This window comes from Anolis sagrei, chromosome X, assembly GCF_037176765.1.
Source record: "Anolis sagrei isolate rAnoSag1 chromosome X, rAnoSag1.mat, whole genome shotgun sequence".
In the NCBI taxonomy this organism is placed as follows: Eukaryota; Metazoa; Chordata; class Lepidosauria; order Squamata; family Dactyloidae; genus Anolis; species Anolis sagrei.
Window position 1 is genome coordinate 14,549,945 of NC_090034.1, and position 17,897 is coordinate 14,567,841.

Here is a 17,897-nt window from a genome sequence, read left to right on the forward strand (position 1 = left end):
GAACATGGCTCTATAGCCCGAAAAAACCCACAAGAACCTATGGACCCATTAGCCGGCATCTACATTGTTCAATGGATGCCGTTATAAACCACTTGAACTGCCACAGCTCAAGACTTTGGAATCTGAGGAGTTGTAGTTTTCCATTACTTTTTAGCCTTCACTGTCAGATTATTGTTGTTGTTGTTCTATGCTCAGTGTAGACTAGGCATGGGCAAACTCTCCAGGAAAGTTCTTGGAGAACCGCAACTCCCAAGAAAGGCCTTTGGAACTGCAACTCCCAGGAAAGACCTTGGAGAACCACAACGACCAGAAATGGTCTTGGCTAACAGCACCTCCCATTGCCTTGAGGCAGGGCAGGCCAAGTGGGCTTGAGGTGTCATCCTTTCAGAGTCATCGTTGCTGAAGGTAGAGGCTGGAAAGACCTTGGTAACTGAATCTCCCAAGATTCAGTTCCCCAACTGCAACTCCCAGGAAAGTCCTTGGGGAACTGCATCTCCCAGGAAAGACTTTAGGGAACTACATCTCCCAAGAAAGGCATTTTGGAACTGTGTCTTCCAGGAAAGACCTTGGGGAACTGCATCTCCCAAGAAAGGCCTTTTGGAACTGTGTCTCCCAGGAAAGATCTTGGGGAACTGCATCTCCTGAGAAAGGCCTTTTGGAACTGCATTTTTCAGGAAAGATCTTGGGGAACTACATCTCCCAAGAAAGGCCTTTTAAAACTGCATTTCTCAGGAAAGATCTTGGGGGAACTGCATCTCTCAAGAAAGTCCTTTTGGAACTGCAACTCCCAGGAAAGACCTTGGGGAACTGCATCTCCCAGGAAAGGCCTTTTAGAACCGCATCTCTCAGGAAATACCTTGGGAACTGCATCTCCCAGGAAAGGCCTTTTAGAACTGCAATTCTCAGGAAAGATCTTGGGGAATGCATCTTCCAAGAAAGGCCTTTTGGAACTGCATCTCTTAGGAAAGACCTTGGGGAACTGCATCTCCCAAGAAAGACTTTAGGGAACTCCATCTCCCAAGAAAGACCTTTTGGAACTGTGTCTCCCAGGAAAGATCTTGGGAAACTGCATCTCCCAAGAAAGGCCTTTTAGAACTGCATCTCCTAGGAAAGACCTTGGGGAACCGCATCTCCCAAGAAAGGCCTTTTGGAACTGCATTTCTCAGGAAAGACCTTGGGGAACTGCATATCCCAAGAAAGGCCTTTTGGAACTTATTTTCTCAGGAAAGACCTTGGGGAACTGCATCTCCCAGGAAAGAATTTAAGGAACTGCATCTTCCAAGAAAGGCCTTTTAGAACTGCATCTCTCAGGAAATACCTTGGGGAACTGTATCTCCCAGGAAAGGCCTTTTGGAACTGCATCTCTCAGGAAAGACCTTGGGGAAGTGCCTCTTCCAAGAAAAGCCTTATAGAACTGCAACTCCTAGGAAAGACCTTGGGAACTGCATCTCCCAGGAAAGACCTTGGGGAACTACATCTCCCAGGAAAGGCCTTTTGGAACTTTTGGAAGAGGCCTGAGGCTGTTAGGAATGGTGGGAGTTGAAGTCCAAAACACCGGGAGGGCCCAGGTTTGCCCATGCCTGGTGTAGACTCCCATATAATGCGGTTCAATGCAGTTCAACTGCTGATACGACGAGCCTAAAGGGCATTCTAGGGGTTCCAATGTCGCCTCTCCAATCAAAGGCCCTGGGTTCCAATCCGGCTCCGCTGCTCCTGCCCCTCCCCTCCGCGACAGGTGGATGCGCGCGCAGCTGATTGGTCGCCCAGCGGGGAGCTTGCCCCAGCCAGGCCCCGCCCCCTCCCTGCGAGGCCACGCCCCCTCCCTCCCTCCCTCCATCCTTGGGGAGAGAAGGAGACCGCAGAAGCGAGAGAGCGGGAGGGAGCCATCGCCGCCGGAGGGCCCTTCCTTTCCTCCTCCCGCCCTCCCTCCTTCCGACCCTTGGCTTCCGAGGTGAGATTCCCCCCACCCCCATTTGTTTCTATTGCTTGGACCCCCAGACCCCAAGGGGAGGGGGCTTCTGCCTCTGTGTGTGTGTGTGTGTGTATGTCCTTCGCGCGGTGATTTCTGGGAGTTGTAGTCCCTGGGAGGCACCTGGGGGCGACGGAGGGGCCAAGGAAGGAGGGTGAGGGGTGGGAAGACCCCGGATGTTGGGGCGGGGGCCACGTCTCAGAGGCAAAAGGGGTCCAGAGGGTCCCAAGGCCCTGAGACCCTTGGAGGAGGGGGCGCCTTGACCCCGCCGGACTACAACTCCCATCAGCCTCGACCGAGGAAAGATCTCGAAGAGTCCCTTCAGCTGATAACAGTCCAATGGTATGAAATCCTGGAGGCTGTCGTTGGGCAGAGGAAGCTCAAGAAAGGGCCTTGGGGAACTGCATCTCCCAGGAAAGGCTTTTTGGAATTGCATCTCTCAGGAAAGACCTTGGAGAACTGCATCTCCCAAGAAAGGCCTTTTAGAACTGCAACTCCCAGTAAAGACCTTGGAGAACCATAACTCCCAGGAAGGACCCTGGGGAACTGCATCTTCCAGCAAAGTCCTTGGAGAACCACAACTTCCAGGAAAGGCCTTTGGTAACTGCATCTTCCAGGAAAGGCTTTTTTTAGCTGCAACTCCCAGGAAAAACCTTTGAGAACTATAACTCCCAGGACAGACCTTGGAAAACTGCAACTCCCAGGAAATGCCTTTTGGAACTGCAGCCTTCGAGAACTGCAACTCTCAGTAAAGACCTTGGAGAACCACAGCTCCCAGGAAAGGCCTTTTGGAACTGCAACTCCCAGGAAAGACCCTGGGGAACTGCATCTTCCAGGAAAGGCGTTGGAGAACCACAACTCCCAGGAAATGCCTTTTGGAATTGCAATTCCCAGGAAAGGCTTTTTTAGCTGCAACTCCCAGGAAAGACCTTTGAGAACGACAACTCCCAGGACAGACCTTGGAAAACTGCAACTCCCAGGAAATGCCTTTTGGAACTGCAACTCCCAGTAAAGACCTTGGAGAACCACAGTTCCCAGGAAAGACCCTGGGGAACTGCATGTTCCAGGAAAGGCCTTGGAGACCCACAACTCCCAGGAAAGGCCTTGGAGAACTGCAACTCCCAGGAAAGTCCTTTGGAACTGCACCTCCCAGGAAAGGGCTTGGGGAGCTGCATCTACCTAGAACGGCCTTTTAGAACTGCAACTCCCAGGAAAGGCCTTTTAGAACTGCATCTCCCAAGAAAGGTCTTTTGGAACTGCATCTCTCAGAAAAGTCCTTGGAGAACTGCAATTCCTAGGAAAGGCCTTGAAGAACTGCAACTCCCAGGAAAAGCCTTTTGGAACTGCAACTCCGAAGAGAGGTCTTCTGGAATTGCAACTCAACTCCAAGGAAATACCTTGGAGAACTGCAACTTCCAGGAAAGGCATTTGGGAACTGCACCTCCCATTGCCTTGAAGCAGGACAGCCCAGGAGGGCCCCAGGCACCATACTTTCAAAGCATTCTTTGCTGAAGCATAGCCTTTCCTGCGGAGCTCTCCCTGGTGCTGAACCTGCTTCTTTCCCCAAAGGGGCCAAGGCTAGACTCAAACCCAGGACTCTTGGGTCTCCTTGCATGCCTTTGCGCCCCATTGGCAGGTCTTTGGAGCCTGTTGGCTTGGAGCGCCCCATCTCAAAGTGTGCAGCACTTCAGCCAAAAGAACTTGCAGTGCTGCTTCTGGAGGAAGAGGAGAGACACAGGAATCAGAGCCACGAAAGCAACCCTTCCCGGAGTCTTGCGCTGATTCCGTGGCCACGGTTTGCAAAGGCCATGGTTTGATGCCAAGGACCCCCAGCAAGGACAGGCAGGGGAGCATGGGCTGCCTCCAGGAGAAGAAGCAAGGAATCATGGGATCCTAGTTGGAAGGGACCCCCAAAGGCCATCCAGTCCATCCCTCTTCTGCCATACAGGAAGGCACTATCAGATCTCTCCTGACAGATGGACATCCAGCCCCTGAATAATAATAATAATAATAATAATAATAATAATAATAATAATAGAACCATAGTATCATAGAGTTGGAAGAGATCCCAAAGGCCATCTAGTCCAGCCCCTTTCTGCCAGGCAGGAAGGCACTATCCGAATTCTCCTGACAGATGGCCATCCAGCCCCTACTTAATACTACTTCTACTACTGCTACTGCTACTAATAATAATAATAGAACCATAGTATTGTAGAGTTGGAAGAGATCCCAAAGACCATCCAGTCCAACCTCCTTCTGCCAGGCAGGAAGGCACTATCCAATCTCTCCTGACAGATGGCCATCCAGCCTCTTAATAATAATAACAACAGAACCATAATATCATAGAGTTGGAAGAAATCCCAAAAGCCATCCAGTCCAGCCCATTTCTGCCATGCAGGAAAGCAGTATCTGATCTCTCCTGACAGATGGCCATCCAGCCCCTGCTTAATAATACTACTACTATTATTATTAATAATAATAGAACATTAGTGTCATAGAGTTAGAAAAGATCCCAAAATCAATCCAGTCCATCCCTCTTCTGCCATGCAGGAAGGCGCTATCTGATGTCTCCTGACAGATGGCCATCCGGCCCCTGCATAATAATAATAATAATAATAATAATAATAATAATAAGTATCATAGAGTTGGAAGAGATCCCAAAAGCCATCCAGTCCATTTCTCTTCTGCCATGCAGGAAGGCACTATCCGATCTCTCCTGACAGATGGCCATCCAGCCCCTGCATAATAATAATAATAATAATAATAATAATAATAATAATAATAATAGAACCATAGTATCAGAGATCCCAAAAGCCATTCAATCCAGCCCCTTTCTGCCATTCAGGAAAGCAGTATCTGATCTCTCCTGACAGATGGCCATCCAGCCTCTGAATAAAATTAAGCCCCTGCTTAATACTACTACTACTACTACTACTAATAATAATAATAATAATAATAATAATAATAGAACATTAGTATCATAGAGTTGGAAGACATCCCAAAATCCATCCAGCCCATCCCTTTTCAGACATGCAGGAAGGCACTATCCGATCTCTCCTGACAGATGACCATCCAGCCCCTGCATAATAATAATAATAAATTAGTATCATAGAGGTGGAAGAGATCCCAAAAACCATCCAGTCCATCCCCCTTCTTCCAGGCAGGAAGGCACTGTACAATCATCTCTTCTCTTATACTCTCCTCCTTTCCAGAAGCCCCTTCCAGCCCCTCTCCCTGACCTCTGGGCCTTTTTTTGACCTCTGCTCTTTGGGAGACCCCAGGAGGGATGGATGCTCGGCCAGACCCTTCTTCCCATTGCTGCAGGCAGTAGCCAAATGACCAAAAGGGGCCCTTGGACATTCAGCGGAGGAGACCCCAGAGCTGGCCTTTTCCCTCAAGAGCAGGGAGCACATCTTGGGTGTCGACAAAGGCGCCTTTGTCCCGGATGGCTGAGCCAAGGCTCTGTCCAGTTGGCGGCCGCAAAGGGGTCAAGGCCTGAATGGGCGGCCTCTCATCTGCATGCAGAGCAAGCAGCAGCAGCCTCACCGCCTCCTTTTTGCAATGGCAGGGACCTTTGCTGGGGGGGGGGGGGTCTTGGCCAGGGATCCCTTACAGAAGCACAGGCTGCCCCCTAATGCTGTGGCCACCCTTCTTGCTCCCTCTGTAAGTGTGTGTGTGTGTTTTTTTTAGCATCACGTGGCACTAATCACGTGGTGGCAGGCCCTGCTCTGTGGCAAGTGGATCTGGGGCCGCTCTCCCACCAAGGGGCAAGTGAGGGGCTTGGGGGGCTGGGCGTTTCTTAGCGGCTTCTTTAAGTTTGAATGGGAGGTAGGGGCTTCAGTCCCAGCCCATTGGGTCTTCCCTTTCTCAGGGACCCTTCCTCTGCCCACTTGGGCCACTGCCCACTAATTGCAGTGGGCACCTTTAGTAAGGCCTCTCAGCAAGGGAGTGGGCCACTCTGGGCACCTGGACAGTTGCCTCTTCCAGGGTACTTTCCGGGGGTATATTGTGATTTGGAGGCCAATCTGGATCCTGACTTATGAGTAGTAGTAGTTGTTGTTGTCATTCTTCTTCTTTTTTGCCTTCTCTTTCTCCTTCACCATCTCCTTTCTCCTCCTCCTTCACCTTCTTTTTCTTCTTTCTCTTCCTCCTCTTCTTCATCTTCTTCCCTTTTTTCTTTGCCTTCCCCATTTCCTCCTTCTTCTTTTCCTCCTTCTCCTTTTCTTCTTCTTCACCCTTGCCTTCTTTCTCCTTCGATTTTTAATCCCTTTGCACTTCTTTTACTCCTTCTCCTCCTGCTATCTTTTCCTCCTTCTCCTTCATCTTTTCTTCTTCTTCGCTTTCCTCTCTTTCTCCTTCTCTTTCTTCTTTGCCTTCTTCTTTTCTTCCTTCTATTCTTCTTCTTCTTCTTCTTCTTCTTCTTCTTCTTCTTCTTCTTCACCCTCACCTACTTTCTTTCTTCCTTTCACTCACCTCCTCCTCTTCCTCCTCCTATCTTTTCCTCCTTCTCCTTAATCTTTTCTTCTTCTTCGCTTTCCTCTCTTTCTCCTTCTCTTTCTTTTTTGCCTTCTTCTTTTCTTCCTTCTCTTCTTCTTCTTCACCCTCACCTACTTTGTTTCTTCCTTTCGCTCACCTCCTCCTCTCCCTCCTCCTATCTTTTCCTCCTTCTCCTTAATCTTTTCTTCTTTCTCTTCCTCTTCTTCTTGGCCTTCTTCTCTTTCTCCCTCTCTTTCTTCTTTGCTTTCTTCTTTTTCTTCTTCCCCTTCTCTTTTTCTTTTTCACCCTCACCTTCTTTCTCCTTCTGTTTTTCTTTCTCCTTTGCTTTCCTCTCTTCTTTACCTTTTTCTCCTTCTTTTCATTCTCCTCCTCCTTCTATCCTCCTCCTCCTCTTTCATCTCCTTTTACTACTTTCTTTGCTGCTTCTTTGCCTTCTTTTTTTCATTCTCCTCTCTTTCTTCTTTGCCTTCCCCATTGCCTTCTTCTTTTGCTTCTTTATTTCTTCACCCTCCCCTTCATTCTCCTTTGCTGTCTTCTCTTCTTTTCCTCCTTCTCCATCTTATTTTTCTTCTTTCTCTTCATCTTCTTCACCTTCTCTTTTCTCCTTTTCTTTCTTCTTTGCCATCTTCTTTGCCTCCTCCTCTCCCTCCTCCTATCTTTTCCTCCTTCTCCTTAATCTTTTCTTCTTTCTCTTCCTCTTCTTCTTGGCCTTCTTCTCTTTCTCCTTTTTCTTCTTTGCCTTCTTCTTTTTCTTCCCCTTCTCTTCTTCTTCTTCACCCTACCCTTCTTTCTCCTTCTGTTTCTCTTTCTCCTTTGCCTTCTTCTCTTCTTTTCCTCTTTCTCCTTCACCTCCTTTTCTCCTTCTATCTTTACTTCTATCTTCTCCTTCCTTTTCTCCTTCTCCTATCTTCTCCCCCTTCCTTCCTCCTTCTCCTCCAAAAGGCCAGTTATCGCAGAACACTTGTCCATCAGCACCCCCTGCTAAATCCCTGCTTTCTTCCTGCCGCTTTGCAAGCAAGGCTTTGGGACTCCAAGCCTGGATGATGGGCTTTGTAGTTCCCAGGACAGAGAGGATGGCCATTTGGGAGCTGTGTCTCCTCATAACCCTGAGCATAACATAACCCATGTTACCTCTCTTTCTCCCCTTTTACACAGGGCTTCCAGGAAGGATGTCCAGCGACCCTCCTCCCCCATACCCTGGGGGTCCCTCGGCCCCTCTCATCGAGGAGAAGGACGGCTCCCCGTTCCCTGTAGGTGAGTGGCCCCTTGACTTCCCTCTGGATGGGAGCCCCCAGGGTCACTTTGGCCTCGCTCACAACGTCCACACAAGACCCCATAAAGACTGCAATGCATGGGCACACTCCTCCATGCATTGAATTATAGACTCGTGTAGTTGGAAGAGCCCTCTTGAGACCATGCAGTCCAACCCCCTTCTGCCTTCATGCAGGAAAAGCACCAATGACAGATTGCCATCCAGCCTCTGCTTTAAAGGCTCCAAAGAGTTTCCACTACACTCCGAAGCAGACAGTTCCAATACTGAACAGGATGGAAGTTCTTCCTAATGTTCAGGCAGAATCTCCTTTCCTGTCATTTGAACCCATGACTTCATTAAGTCCTCATCTTTGAGCAGCGGAAAGGAAGTCTGTCCCCTTCCTTATGACACCCTTTCACATATTTATGCATGGCAATCGTGTCTCCTCTCAGCCTTCTCTTCTGAGGCTAAACAGACCCAGCTCTTTAAGATGCTCCTCTCAGAGGGATTATTCATGGTCTCCAGACCTTTAATCGTATTAGTTGCCCTCCTCTGGACACCTTCCAACTTAGAGTCAATGCCTCTTTTAAATGGTTTTGTCCAGAATTGGACACAGGGTTATTCCAGGCAAGGTCTGACCAAAGCAGAAGAGAGAGACTCCATAACTTTCCTTAATCTAGCCAAGGCATGTACTAACTTGGGCCCTCCCTCCAGGTGTTTTGGACTTCAACTCCCACCATTCCTAACAGCCTCAAGCCTCTTCCTTTTCCCCCTTAGCCACTTAAACTGAGGGTTTCCCCTGATATTAAGTCTAGTTGTGTCCGACTCTGGGGGTTGGTGCTCATCTCCATTTCTAAGCCGAAGAGCCAGCGTTGTCTGTAGACACCTCCAAGGTCATGTGGCCAGCATGACTCCATGGAGTGCTGTTACCTTCCCGCCAAAGTGGTACCTGTTGATCTACTTACATTTGCATGTTTTCGAACTGCTGGTTGGCAGGAGCTGGGGCTAACAGCAGGAGCTCACCCTGTTCTCCAGATTCTAACCACTGACCTTTTGGTCAGCAAGTTCACAGCTCAGCAGTTTAACCCACTGTGCCACCAGGGGCTCATTATAACTACTATTATTATTATTATTATTATTATTATTATTATTATATCATTGTTATTATTACTTTTGGAAGCCCCTGGTGGTGCAGTGGGTTAAAGCGCTGAACTGCTGAGCTTGTTGACCAAAAGGTAACAGGTTTGAATTCCAGGAGCAGCGTGAGCTTCCGCTGTCAGCCCCAGCTTCTGCCAACCTAGAAGTTCAAAAACATGCAAATGTAAGTAGATCAATAGGTATCGCTCCAGCGGGAAGGTAACGGCACTCCATGCAGTCATGCGGGCCACATGACCTTGGAGGTGTCTACGGACAACGCCGGCTCTTTGGCTTAGAAATGGAGATGAGCACCACCTCCCAGAGTCGGACACGACTGGACTTCATGTCAGGAGAAAACCTTTACCTTTACTCTTATTACTTTAAAAGATGTGTTTTGAATGTACGCCAGGATAGCAATGCCCCACCCATGGCTCTGCCAGCGACCACCTGCTGGACATCAAGGCTTTGAGGTCCCTCATTCCCCCCCAATGGCTCATTGCCCCTCTATGTCGCTGCAGCTGCAGCATTTCTGCCTTCATTGCAACCTCACAGGAGCCAGAACCACCTCCCTGGGGATCAAGGCCTGCAAATGCTGTTGTCAAGGGGGACTCCTCTCCACTGGGCAATGGGGCCTCCGTTCCTTGCAAAGAGTGGCCGACATGCCCCTTTTTCTGTCCTTTGCAGGCCAGGTGCCTCCTTCGGCCCTGCAACCACCACCGCTGGACGTGGGGCCCCCTCCCTATGAGGCAACCCCCCCACAGCCGGGCTTCCTGCCGCCAACCCCCCTGCCCTCCGCCGAGGGGCCCATGCACCCCTATGTGGCCCCACCAGGTGAGTGAGTGGGGCTGGGCCTTTGGGGTTGCAGTCCAAAGTGGTCTTTCATGCCATATTTACTCGAATCTAATGCTCACCTTTTTTTGTCCAAATTACTTTGTCAACTTTAGGGTGCGTGTTAGATTTGAATAATATAATCGTAGTCCAGAGCCAAAGCAAAAGAGGAAGCTGCTTCAAGAGCATATGGAACTCCTATTTGGGGGATGTCACCTGTAATTTAAATATAATAGATCAATGCTATGCAATCCTGAGATTTGTAGTTTGATTTCTTTTTGGTGTGTCAGGAATTACTTGAGAAACTGCAAGTCGCTTCTGGTGTGAGAAAATTGGACGTCTGCAAGGACGTTGCCCAGGGGATGCCTGGATGTTTTGATGTTTTACCATCCTTGTGAGAGGCTTCTCTCATGCCCCACATGGAGAGCTGGAGCTGACAGAGGGAGCTCATCCATGCTCTCCCTGGATTCAAACCTCCGACCTGCCGGCACAAGGGTTTAACCCATTGTGCCACCAGAATTCTTCGGCAGAGAAAGTTCAAGGCCTTGTAAAAACTACATGACGCCATAGCATTGATCCAGGGTAGTGAAAGTGGATTCATTCTGCAGCATAGAGGCCCACCAAAGTTTTATTTTCCTTTGCTGGAAGCTTTGGTGTCCTTTTTAAAGAAGGAATTATTAGCATTCAGCCACCTTTTTGGCCAAACTACAAAAAGTGCACTTTTTGCCACTGCGCATGACATTTTGGCACAGCAAATCTTTGTTTGCTTTCGGGGTTTTGAAAATTGGGTACATGAGACTCGATTGAATATGGGAATTTGTCTGGATTGCTATGCAAATTATACTAGATGGTTTAAATATTAGGGTATAAATTTCTAACTGTTTTTCCAAGAAGACAAGCATTCATAAATCCCAGTTCTCAGAGGAATCAATTAGCATGTGGATGCAAAGCAAAGATTGTTTCTATTTTTCAGAATCTCTTGTTTGTCACAGTCCCAAGTAATCGACCTTTATATGATAACTTATATGATAACTTGTGTGTGTCTCTGGAAGAGATCTCTGCACACTTCCAAGTGTCTTGCGGAAGAGCTGAACTGAGGAAGGGAAAGCCTGCTTCAGTCATGCGACCTGGTCAATTTTAAGTTGTGGATTGTAATCTGCATGTTGCCAGTGGGCTCTGACTTGTGTCTTCACTCTTGTGCATTTCATGTCTTTATCCCTTCTTTTAATTATATTGTCTCCCATCTCGAACTGCAAGGAGACAGGTAATACATTTGTTATTATTATTGGGAGTGATTCTGGATTCATCACTGAGCATGGAACCCCAGATCTCGGTGGTGGTTAGGGGAGCTTTTGCACAACTAAAACTTGCACGCCAGTTGCACCCTTACCTTGGGAAGTCTGACTTGTTCACGCTCTCATTACATCCTGAATAGATTACTGCAATGCACTCTGTGTGAGGTTGCCTTTGAAGACTATTTGGAAATTTCAGTTAGTGCAACGGGCAGCAGCCAGGTTGCTCACCTGAGCAAGGTACAGGGAGCACACCCCACCCCCCATTGTGTCAGCTCCACTAGCTGCCAGTCTGCTATGGAACACAATTCAAAGTGCTGGCTAGAGCCTATAAAGCTCTAAAGGGTTCTGGCCCAGTTTACTTGTCGGATTGTATCTTCCTCTATGAACCGCCTCGGAGGTTAAGATAATTGAGGAAGGCCTTGCTCTCGATTCCACCCCTCACAGGCACAATTGGGTGGGAACAAGAGACAGGGCCTTCTCAGTGGTGGCCCTCCACCTGTGGAACTCTCTCCCTAATAAAATCAGGTCGGTCTCCTCCCTCCTGTCCTTAAAAAAAACTTATAACATGGTTGTGGGACCAAACATTTGAGCAGCAGACACAGTGATAATGATGTAAATGACTTATGTGACTCACAATGGACAGACCTCGGATTGTGACTTTGGATTTGTATAATTTTAAATGGATGGTTTGAAATAGATGTTTTAACTAATTTTTTTGATTGTAATTGTTATTATAATTGTTGTGTTTGGTATCTAATGGTTGCTGGTTGTGAGCTGCCCTGAGTCCCCCTCCCCCCCAAACCAGGGATGAGAAGGACAGGGTATAAATGTTTGATATTATTATTATTAATAATAATAATTATTATTATTATTATTTATTTCTAGACCGCCATCTCTCCCAAACAGGGCTCAGGGTGGTTTACACACAGAGACAGGCAAACATTCAATGCCTTACAGAGGACAAACAACATAAGGAATCATACAAAATAATAACAGTAAACTTATTATTATTATTGTTATTGTTATTATTATACCCCACCACCATCTGCCAGGGCAGTTTACAAGGCAGTCAAAGGTGCAACACATAAAATACAAAAAATGCAGAAATAATAACATAAAACGGTTACTGTTTCAATTAAACATTGAAATAGGGACTAGGTAGCAATAAACCAAGTTAGACAATAAGCGAAGGCATGAGTGAACATTAAACTTATATCATTAAAAGCAGTTAGAAATGAATTGCATTTGAAATGGCTAACAAGGGTGTTTATTAAAAATATATCATAGCCGTCATAGAGTGCAAATGGGTTTTCCAGCATTCTGGTGCATTACAGCATCTTAGTCCTTCTCCTCTCCATATGCTAAAGTGCACAAATGCGTTTTCAAGAGTTTGTTTGAAGGGGAGGAGGATGGGGGCTGTTTTTATTTCTTTAGGAGGGAATTCCAGAGATGGGGAGTGATCACAGAGAAGGCCCCTTCTCGTTCCCACCAGCCGAGCTTGAGATAGGTGTAGCACTGAGAGCAGTGCCTCCTCCGCTGACTGCAGTGCATGAAGTGGCCTTTAGAGGGAGATGCAATTGGGCAAATAGCCTGGACCCAAACCATTTAGGGCAGTGGTTCTCAACCTTCCTAATGCCACGACCCCTTAATACGCTTCCTCATGTTATGGTGACCCCCAACCATAAAATTAGTTTCGTTGCTACTTCATAACTCATTTTGCTGCTGTTATGAATAGTAACAGATTGGGGGAGGGGATTGATTTTGTCCTGTGGGAGTTGTAGTTGCTGGGATTTATAGTTCACCTACAATCAAAGAGCATTCTGAACTCCACCAACGATGGAACTGAATCAAACTTGGCACACAGAATTCCCATGACCAACAGAAAATACTGTGGACTCAAACAATCATGGCTCTGGGCCAAAGTTGGCATGAATCCTCAATATGTCCAAATGTGAACACTGGTGGAGTTTGGGGAAAATAGACCCTGACCTTTGGGAGTTGTAGTTACTGGGATTTATAGTTCACCTACAGTCAAAGAATATTCTGAATCCCACCAGTGATGGACTTGAACCAAACTTGGCACACAGAACTCCCATGACCAACTGAAAATACTGGAAGGGTTTGGTGGGCACTGACCTTGAGTTTTGGGAGTTGTAGTTTACCTACATCCAGAGAGAACTGTAGACTCAAACAATGATGGATCTGGACCAAATTTGGCACAAATTCTCAGTATGCCCAAATGTAAACACTAGTAGAGTTTGGGGGAAATAAACCTTGACATTTGTGAGTTGTAGTTGCTGGGATTTAAAGTTCACCTACAATCAAAGAGCATTCAAACCCTACCAAGGATTGAATTGGGCCAAACTTCCCACACAGAACCTCCATGACCAACAGAAAATACTGTGTTTTCTGGTAGTCTTTGGTGACCCCTCTGACATCCCCCCATGACACCTCCAGGGGTCCCGACCCCCAGGTTGAAAAACACTGATTTAGGGCTTTATAGGTAACGACCAGCACTTTGTATTTAGCTCGGAAGCAGACCAGCAACCAGTGGAGTTGTCGCAGCATGGGAGTCATCCTCTCACAATACGGCACTCCAGTTAGCAATCTAGCCACCAATCTCTGCACTAATTGCAGCTTCCAAACTATCTTCAAAGGCAGCCCCACGTAGAGAGCATTGCAGTAGTCCAAATGGGATGTGACTAAGGTGTAGACTACCATGGCGAAGTCTGGCGTCTCAAGGTATGGGTGCAGCTGGTGCACAAGTTTTAATTGTGCAAAGGTGCTCCTGGTCACTGCTGATACCTGGATTTCCAGGTCAGCGATTACTCCAGGATCATTCCCAAACTGTGAACCTGTGTCTTCAGGGGGATTCTGACCCCATCCAACACAGGCTGTAATCCCAGACCTAGATCTGCCTTCTGACTAGGAGTACCTCTGTCTTGTCTGAATTTAATTTCAACCTATTGGCCCTCATCCAGTCCATTATTGATGATGGGCACTAGTTCAGGACCAGGACAGCATCCTTGGCATTCGGTGGAAAGGAGTGATAGAGTTGGGTGCCGTCTGCGTAAATTTGGCGCCAAACTCCAAAACTCTGGATGATCTCTCCCAGCGGTTTTATGTAAATGTTAAACAGCACTGGGGACATAATTGAACACTCAGGCCAAGGAGTCGAACAGGAATCCCCCAGCTCCACAATGTCCCCGAGCCCCAACCCAGAGAGGCGGCCCAGAAGGATACTATGACTGATGGTATCAAAAGTCGCTGAGAAATCCAGGAGAATCAGAAAGGACACACTTCCCTTGTCTAGTTCCCTTCGTAGATTATCCACCAAGGGGACCAATGCCGTTTCAGTTCCGTAACCAGGCTTGAAACCAGTTTGAAATGGATCCAGATAATCGGTTTCCTCCAAGAAACACTGAAGTTGTGAGGCCACAACTTCTTATTTCATTTTCAATATGTTTTTTCAGCTATTTTTATGAATGTTGACTGTGACATTTTAATACCGTGGATATTTAATTCTGTTTTCATGTTGGTATATTTTAAATTGTAGGGAAATGCTTCTAATGTCAGCTGCTTTGCGTCTCCTTTGTGGAGGGAAAAAGTACTAAAAAACAACAATATTTGGGGGAGGGGTATAAAATGGGACATGTTCCCCTATTGCTAGGAAATGGAGACATGTCCCTATTTGCACTTACCAAGGTAGGACACTAACATCCATGAGAAACAATGTTGTTGTTTTTTATTAGCATCCCATTTTAGCTCTCTAAAAACTCAAGAGACTCAAAGTGGCTCACAATAAAACCAATGTGATATAAGTCAAAGCCTACAAATCGAGACAGGGACAAACAGACTGAATGTCAGATGCTGCTGATCGCAGCCTGGGGCTCCTGGATCGATTCCTGACCGGTTGGAAAATGGATTTTGGATAAACAAACAAGGCCAGGAAGTGGTCCTGTGTCCAGCTCAGAGAGATGCGGTCACTTGAGGTTGTGGCTCTGGGCTGACCAAAGCTATAGCCCAGGCATGGGCAAACTTGGAACCTCCAAGTGTTTTGGACTTCAACTCCCACAATTCCTAACAGCCTCAGGCCCTTTCATTTTCCCCCTCAGCCACTTAAATCCAAAATACCTGGAGGGCCAAAGTTTGCCCATGCCTGGTATCATGGTTCTCTTGTTGGAACAGGATCCTGGGAGTGATTTGGAAGAGAGGGAGGCAATGAATTTGTTGTTGTTGTCGTTGTGATATTTGATCCTGTCTTTGCTGAAGAGTTGGGTTCTGCCAGTGCTTTTGAGGGAGTTCAGGCCCCTCACTTGGAAGCCCCTCTCTAAGTTCTCTCTTTCTCCTTCCTTCTCTCCCCTTCCTTCCTCCCTCCTCTTTTCCCTTCCTTCCTTCCCTTCCTTCCTTCCCTTCCTTCCTTCTTTTCCTTTCTTTTCTTCCCACCACTTTTCCCTTTCCTCCTTCTCTTTTCTTTCTTTGCTCCTACCTTCTTTCTTCCTTTCCTTCCCTTCTTCTTTCCTTCCTTAATGGCTTCCTTTCCTCCCTTAATTCCTTCCCATTTTCCTTCTTTTCCTCCTTTACTTTCTATCTTTGCCTTCCTTTGTTTCTTCCTCTTTATATTTTCTATCCTCTCCTTCCTCTGTTTTTCTATACTTTCCCTCCTTTTCTTTTTTCTATACTTTCTGTTCCTTCACTTTTATATTTTCTTCCCTTGCTTCTGTCTTTCCTTCTATCCTTTCCACCTTTTGTTTGCCTTTCTTTCCCTCTACACTTTCCTTCCTTCCTTCACTTTCTGTCCTTCCCTCCTTCCTCTTTCTGCCCTTCTTCCTTTTCCTTCCTTCTTTCATTCCTACCTTCCCATCCTTCCTTGCCCCCTCCCCTTCTTCCTTCCCTCCTTTCCTAGGCGGCTACTATGTCCATCCTGGCCCGCACCCCCCCATGGGCTACTATCCTGGCCCGGGGGGCCCCTACGCCCCGATGGGGCCCCCAGGGGCGGGGTCTACGGCGGTGCTGATGCCCTCAGTGGCGGCGACCACAGTGACCGTCCTGCAGGGGGAAGTCTTCCAGGCGGCTCCTGTCCCCACTGTCTGCCCACACTGCCAGCAGGCCATCACCACCAAGGTCAGCCACGAGGTCGGACTCATGAACTTCCTGCTGGGCTTCTTCTGCTGCTTCGTGGGGTACGTGACTGGGGAGACCGGGCTGGGCTGGACTGGGGGGGAATGGGCAACCCTTTGGGTTCGCACCCTGCTTGCGCTTCTTGGACTCAGCTGGCCTTACCAGTGGTTCTTAACCTGCGGGTCCCCAGATGTTTTGGCCTTCAAGAAATCCTAACAGCTGGTAAACTGGCTGGGATTTCTGGGAGTTGTAGGCCAAAGCAGGTTCAGAACCAGTGTGCTGGAGCTTTCCTAACTGAGAGATCACTGGCCTTACTTACGCCTTTTCTTCCTCCCTCCTCTCCATCCTTCCAGGTGTGACCTGGGCTGCTGTCTGATCCCTTGCCTGATCGACGAGTTCAAGGACGTGACCCACACCTGCCCCAACTGCAAGGCCTACATCTACACCTACAAGCGCATGTGCTAGCGAGAGACAGTGAAAGGCCCCCTCCCTCCTTCCCTCCCTCGACCCCATGCCCCCATCCTCCTCCTCCTGACTTGTGTCTTCCTTCCATCACAGAGAGAGTCTCCAGGTGCTACAAAGGGGCTTCCAAGAGGGAAGGAGGGAGCTGTGGGGCCCAGGGGTCTCTTTGCAGGGTCTCCTTCCCCAAGAAAGGAAATGACCCACTCGCTGGCAGGGAAGGCCTCCTCCAGCTGTGCTTCCACTCCAATGGCACTTTCTGCACGAAAAGGGAACTCCTCTCAGCTCCGCTCTGGGTCTGCATGCAAAGGGAAGCTGAGTGGAGGACGACGCTGAGTGCATTAGCTTTTAGGGACTGAGGCCCCTCTCGCCCGGCGGCGCATGGGAGGTGGCCTGTCAGGGCTTTCATTCTATGCAGCCGGTCAAGTCCACAAAGGCTTTTGCAGCGCCTTCCCTACAGACCCGTCTTTGATTTTTCCCAATCGTTCTCAGTTCTTCCTGTTCTCCTCCTTGGCCATATTTTGCACTGTGTTTACATTCACGCAGGTAGCAAGCAGCAGATGAAGGAAATGGAGGAAGGAAAGACAGAGCCTCAAGGGAAGAAGGAAAGGAAGCAAGGAAAAAAGGGGACAAACCAGAAACCCCTTCTTTCCTGCTGGACGCCCTCCCTCCTCCGCTCACCGTTTCCCTTCCCTTGGGCTGCGTTTGTAGGTCCGAAGGGAGGCCGGGAGAGGGCCCGTGAGCCACTTTGCAATCAGACTTCCCCATCCCCAGCATGTACATAGAAGCAGGTGGATTTTGGGCTTCCCTTAGGTTTTTTTATCCCCTGTGAAAAGTTCGGACTGTGACTGACCCTTGCACGCCTCTCCCCGTTTCCTCCCATTTTGCACTGACTCCTCCTAGAAAGGCCAGGGAAAACTATAGAGCCAAGAGCCAGAGGGCAGAAACTGGCACTGGAGGCCTAGTATGAGCGCCCCGCTCTTGGCCCAGTTTGACCAGTTCCTCGGCGCTGTCCATCCCAGTTGGATCTTCCGTCCTGATTGGATGAAGGTTGTAGCCACCAGCCCATCGTCCACAATGTCTTCCGAGCCCGTCAGGAAGGATACTCCCAAGACGAGTGACCGGTCGGTTTCCATGTTAGTATGTAAATAAAAAGACAAGACCCACAATGCCGTTGTGTGTGTGAAGCGCGATCACTGGGGGAAACGATAATTTATTTATTTATTTGTGACATTTATATGCCGCCCTTCTCACCCTGAAGGGGACTCAGAACAGCTTACAAGATATACATACAATATATTATATTATTTGCATAGTACAATATCAGTATTATTACTAC

At 48.1% G+C, this 17,897-nt stretch overlaps 1 protein-coding gene across 2 annotated transcripts; it reads left to right on the plus strand.

Annotated features, from left to right (window-relative positions):
• The first annotated feature begins 1,822 nt into the window (after positions 1-1,822).
• Positions 1,823-17,727, plus strand: LOC132782067 (cell death-inducing p53-target protein 1). 2 transcript variants are annotated; one of them, XM_060786730.2, is made up of 5 exons: positions 1,823-1,951; positions 7,622-7,720; positions 9,540-9,686; positions 15,885-16,161; positions 16,453-17,727. In XM_060786730.2, exons 2-5 carry the CDS (start codon positions 7,636-7,638, stop codon positions 16,562-16,564), a joined length of 621 nt encoding a protein of 206 aa, XP_060642713.2. In that variant the 5' UTR covers positions 1,823-1,951; positions 7,622-7,635; the 3' UTR covers positions 16,565-17,727. The 2 variants fall into 2 exon arrangements, with proteins under 2 accessions (XP_060642713.2, XP_067329748.1); XM_067473647.1 differs by lacking the exon at positions 1,823-1,951 and adding an exon at positions 5,656-5,736.
• Positions 17,728-17,897: the final 170 nt, after the last annotated feature.

Excerpts from the sequence above, each read along its gene's own strand:
- LOC132782067 (XM_060786730.2), top strand. The coding sequence starts at position 7,636 with ATGTCCAGCGACCCTCCTCCCCCATACCCTGGGGGTCCCTCGGCCCCT. Across the intron at positions 7,721-9,539 it reads CGGCTCCCCGTTCCCTGTAG|GCCAGGTGCCTCCTTCGGCC; the intron begins GTGAGTGGCCCC and ends TGTCCTTTGCAG. Across the intron at positions 9,687-15,884 it reads CCCCTATGTGGCCCCACCAG|GCGGCTACTATGTCCATCCT; the intron begins GTGAGTGAGTGG and ends CTCCTTTCCTAG.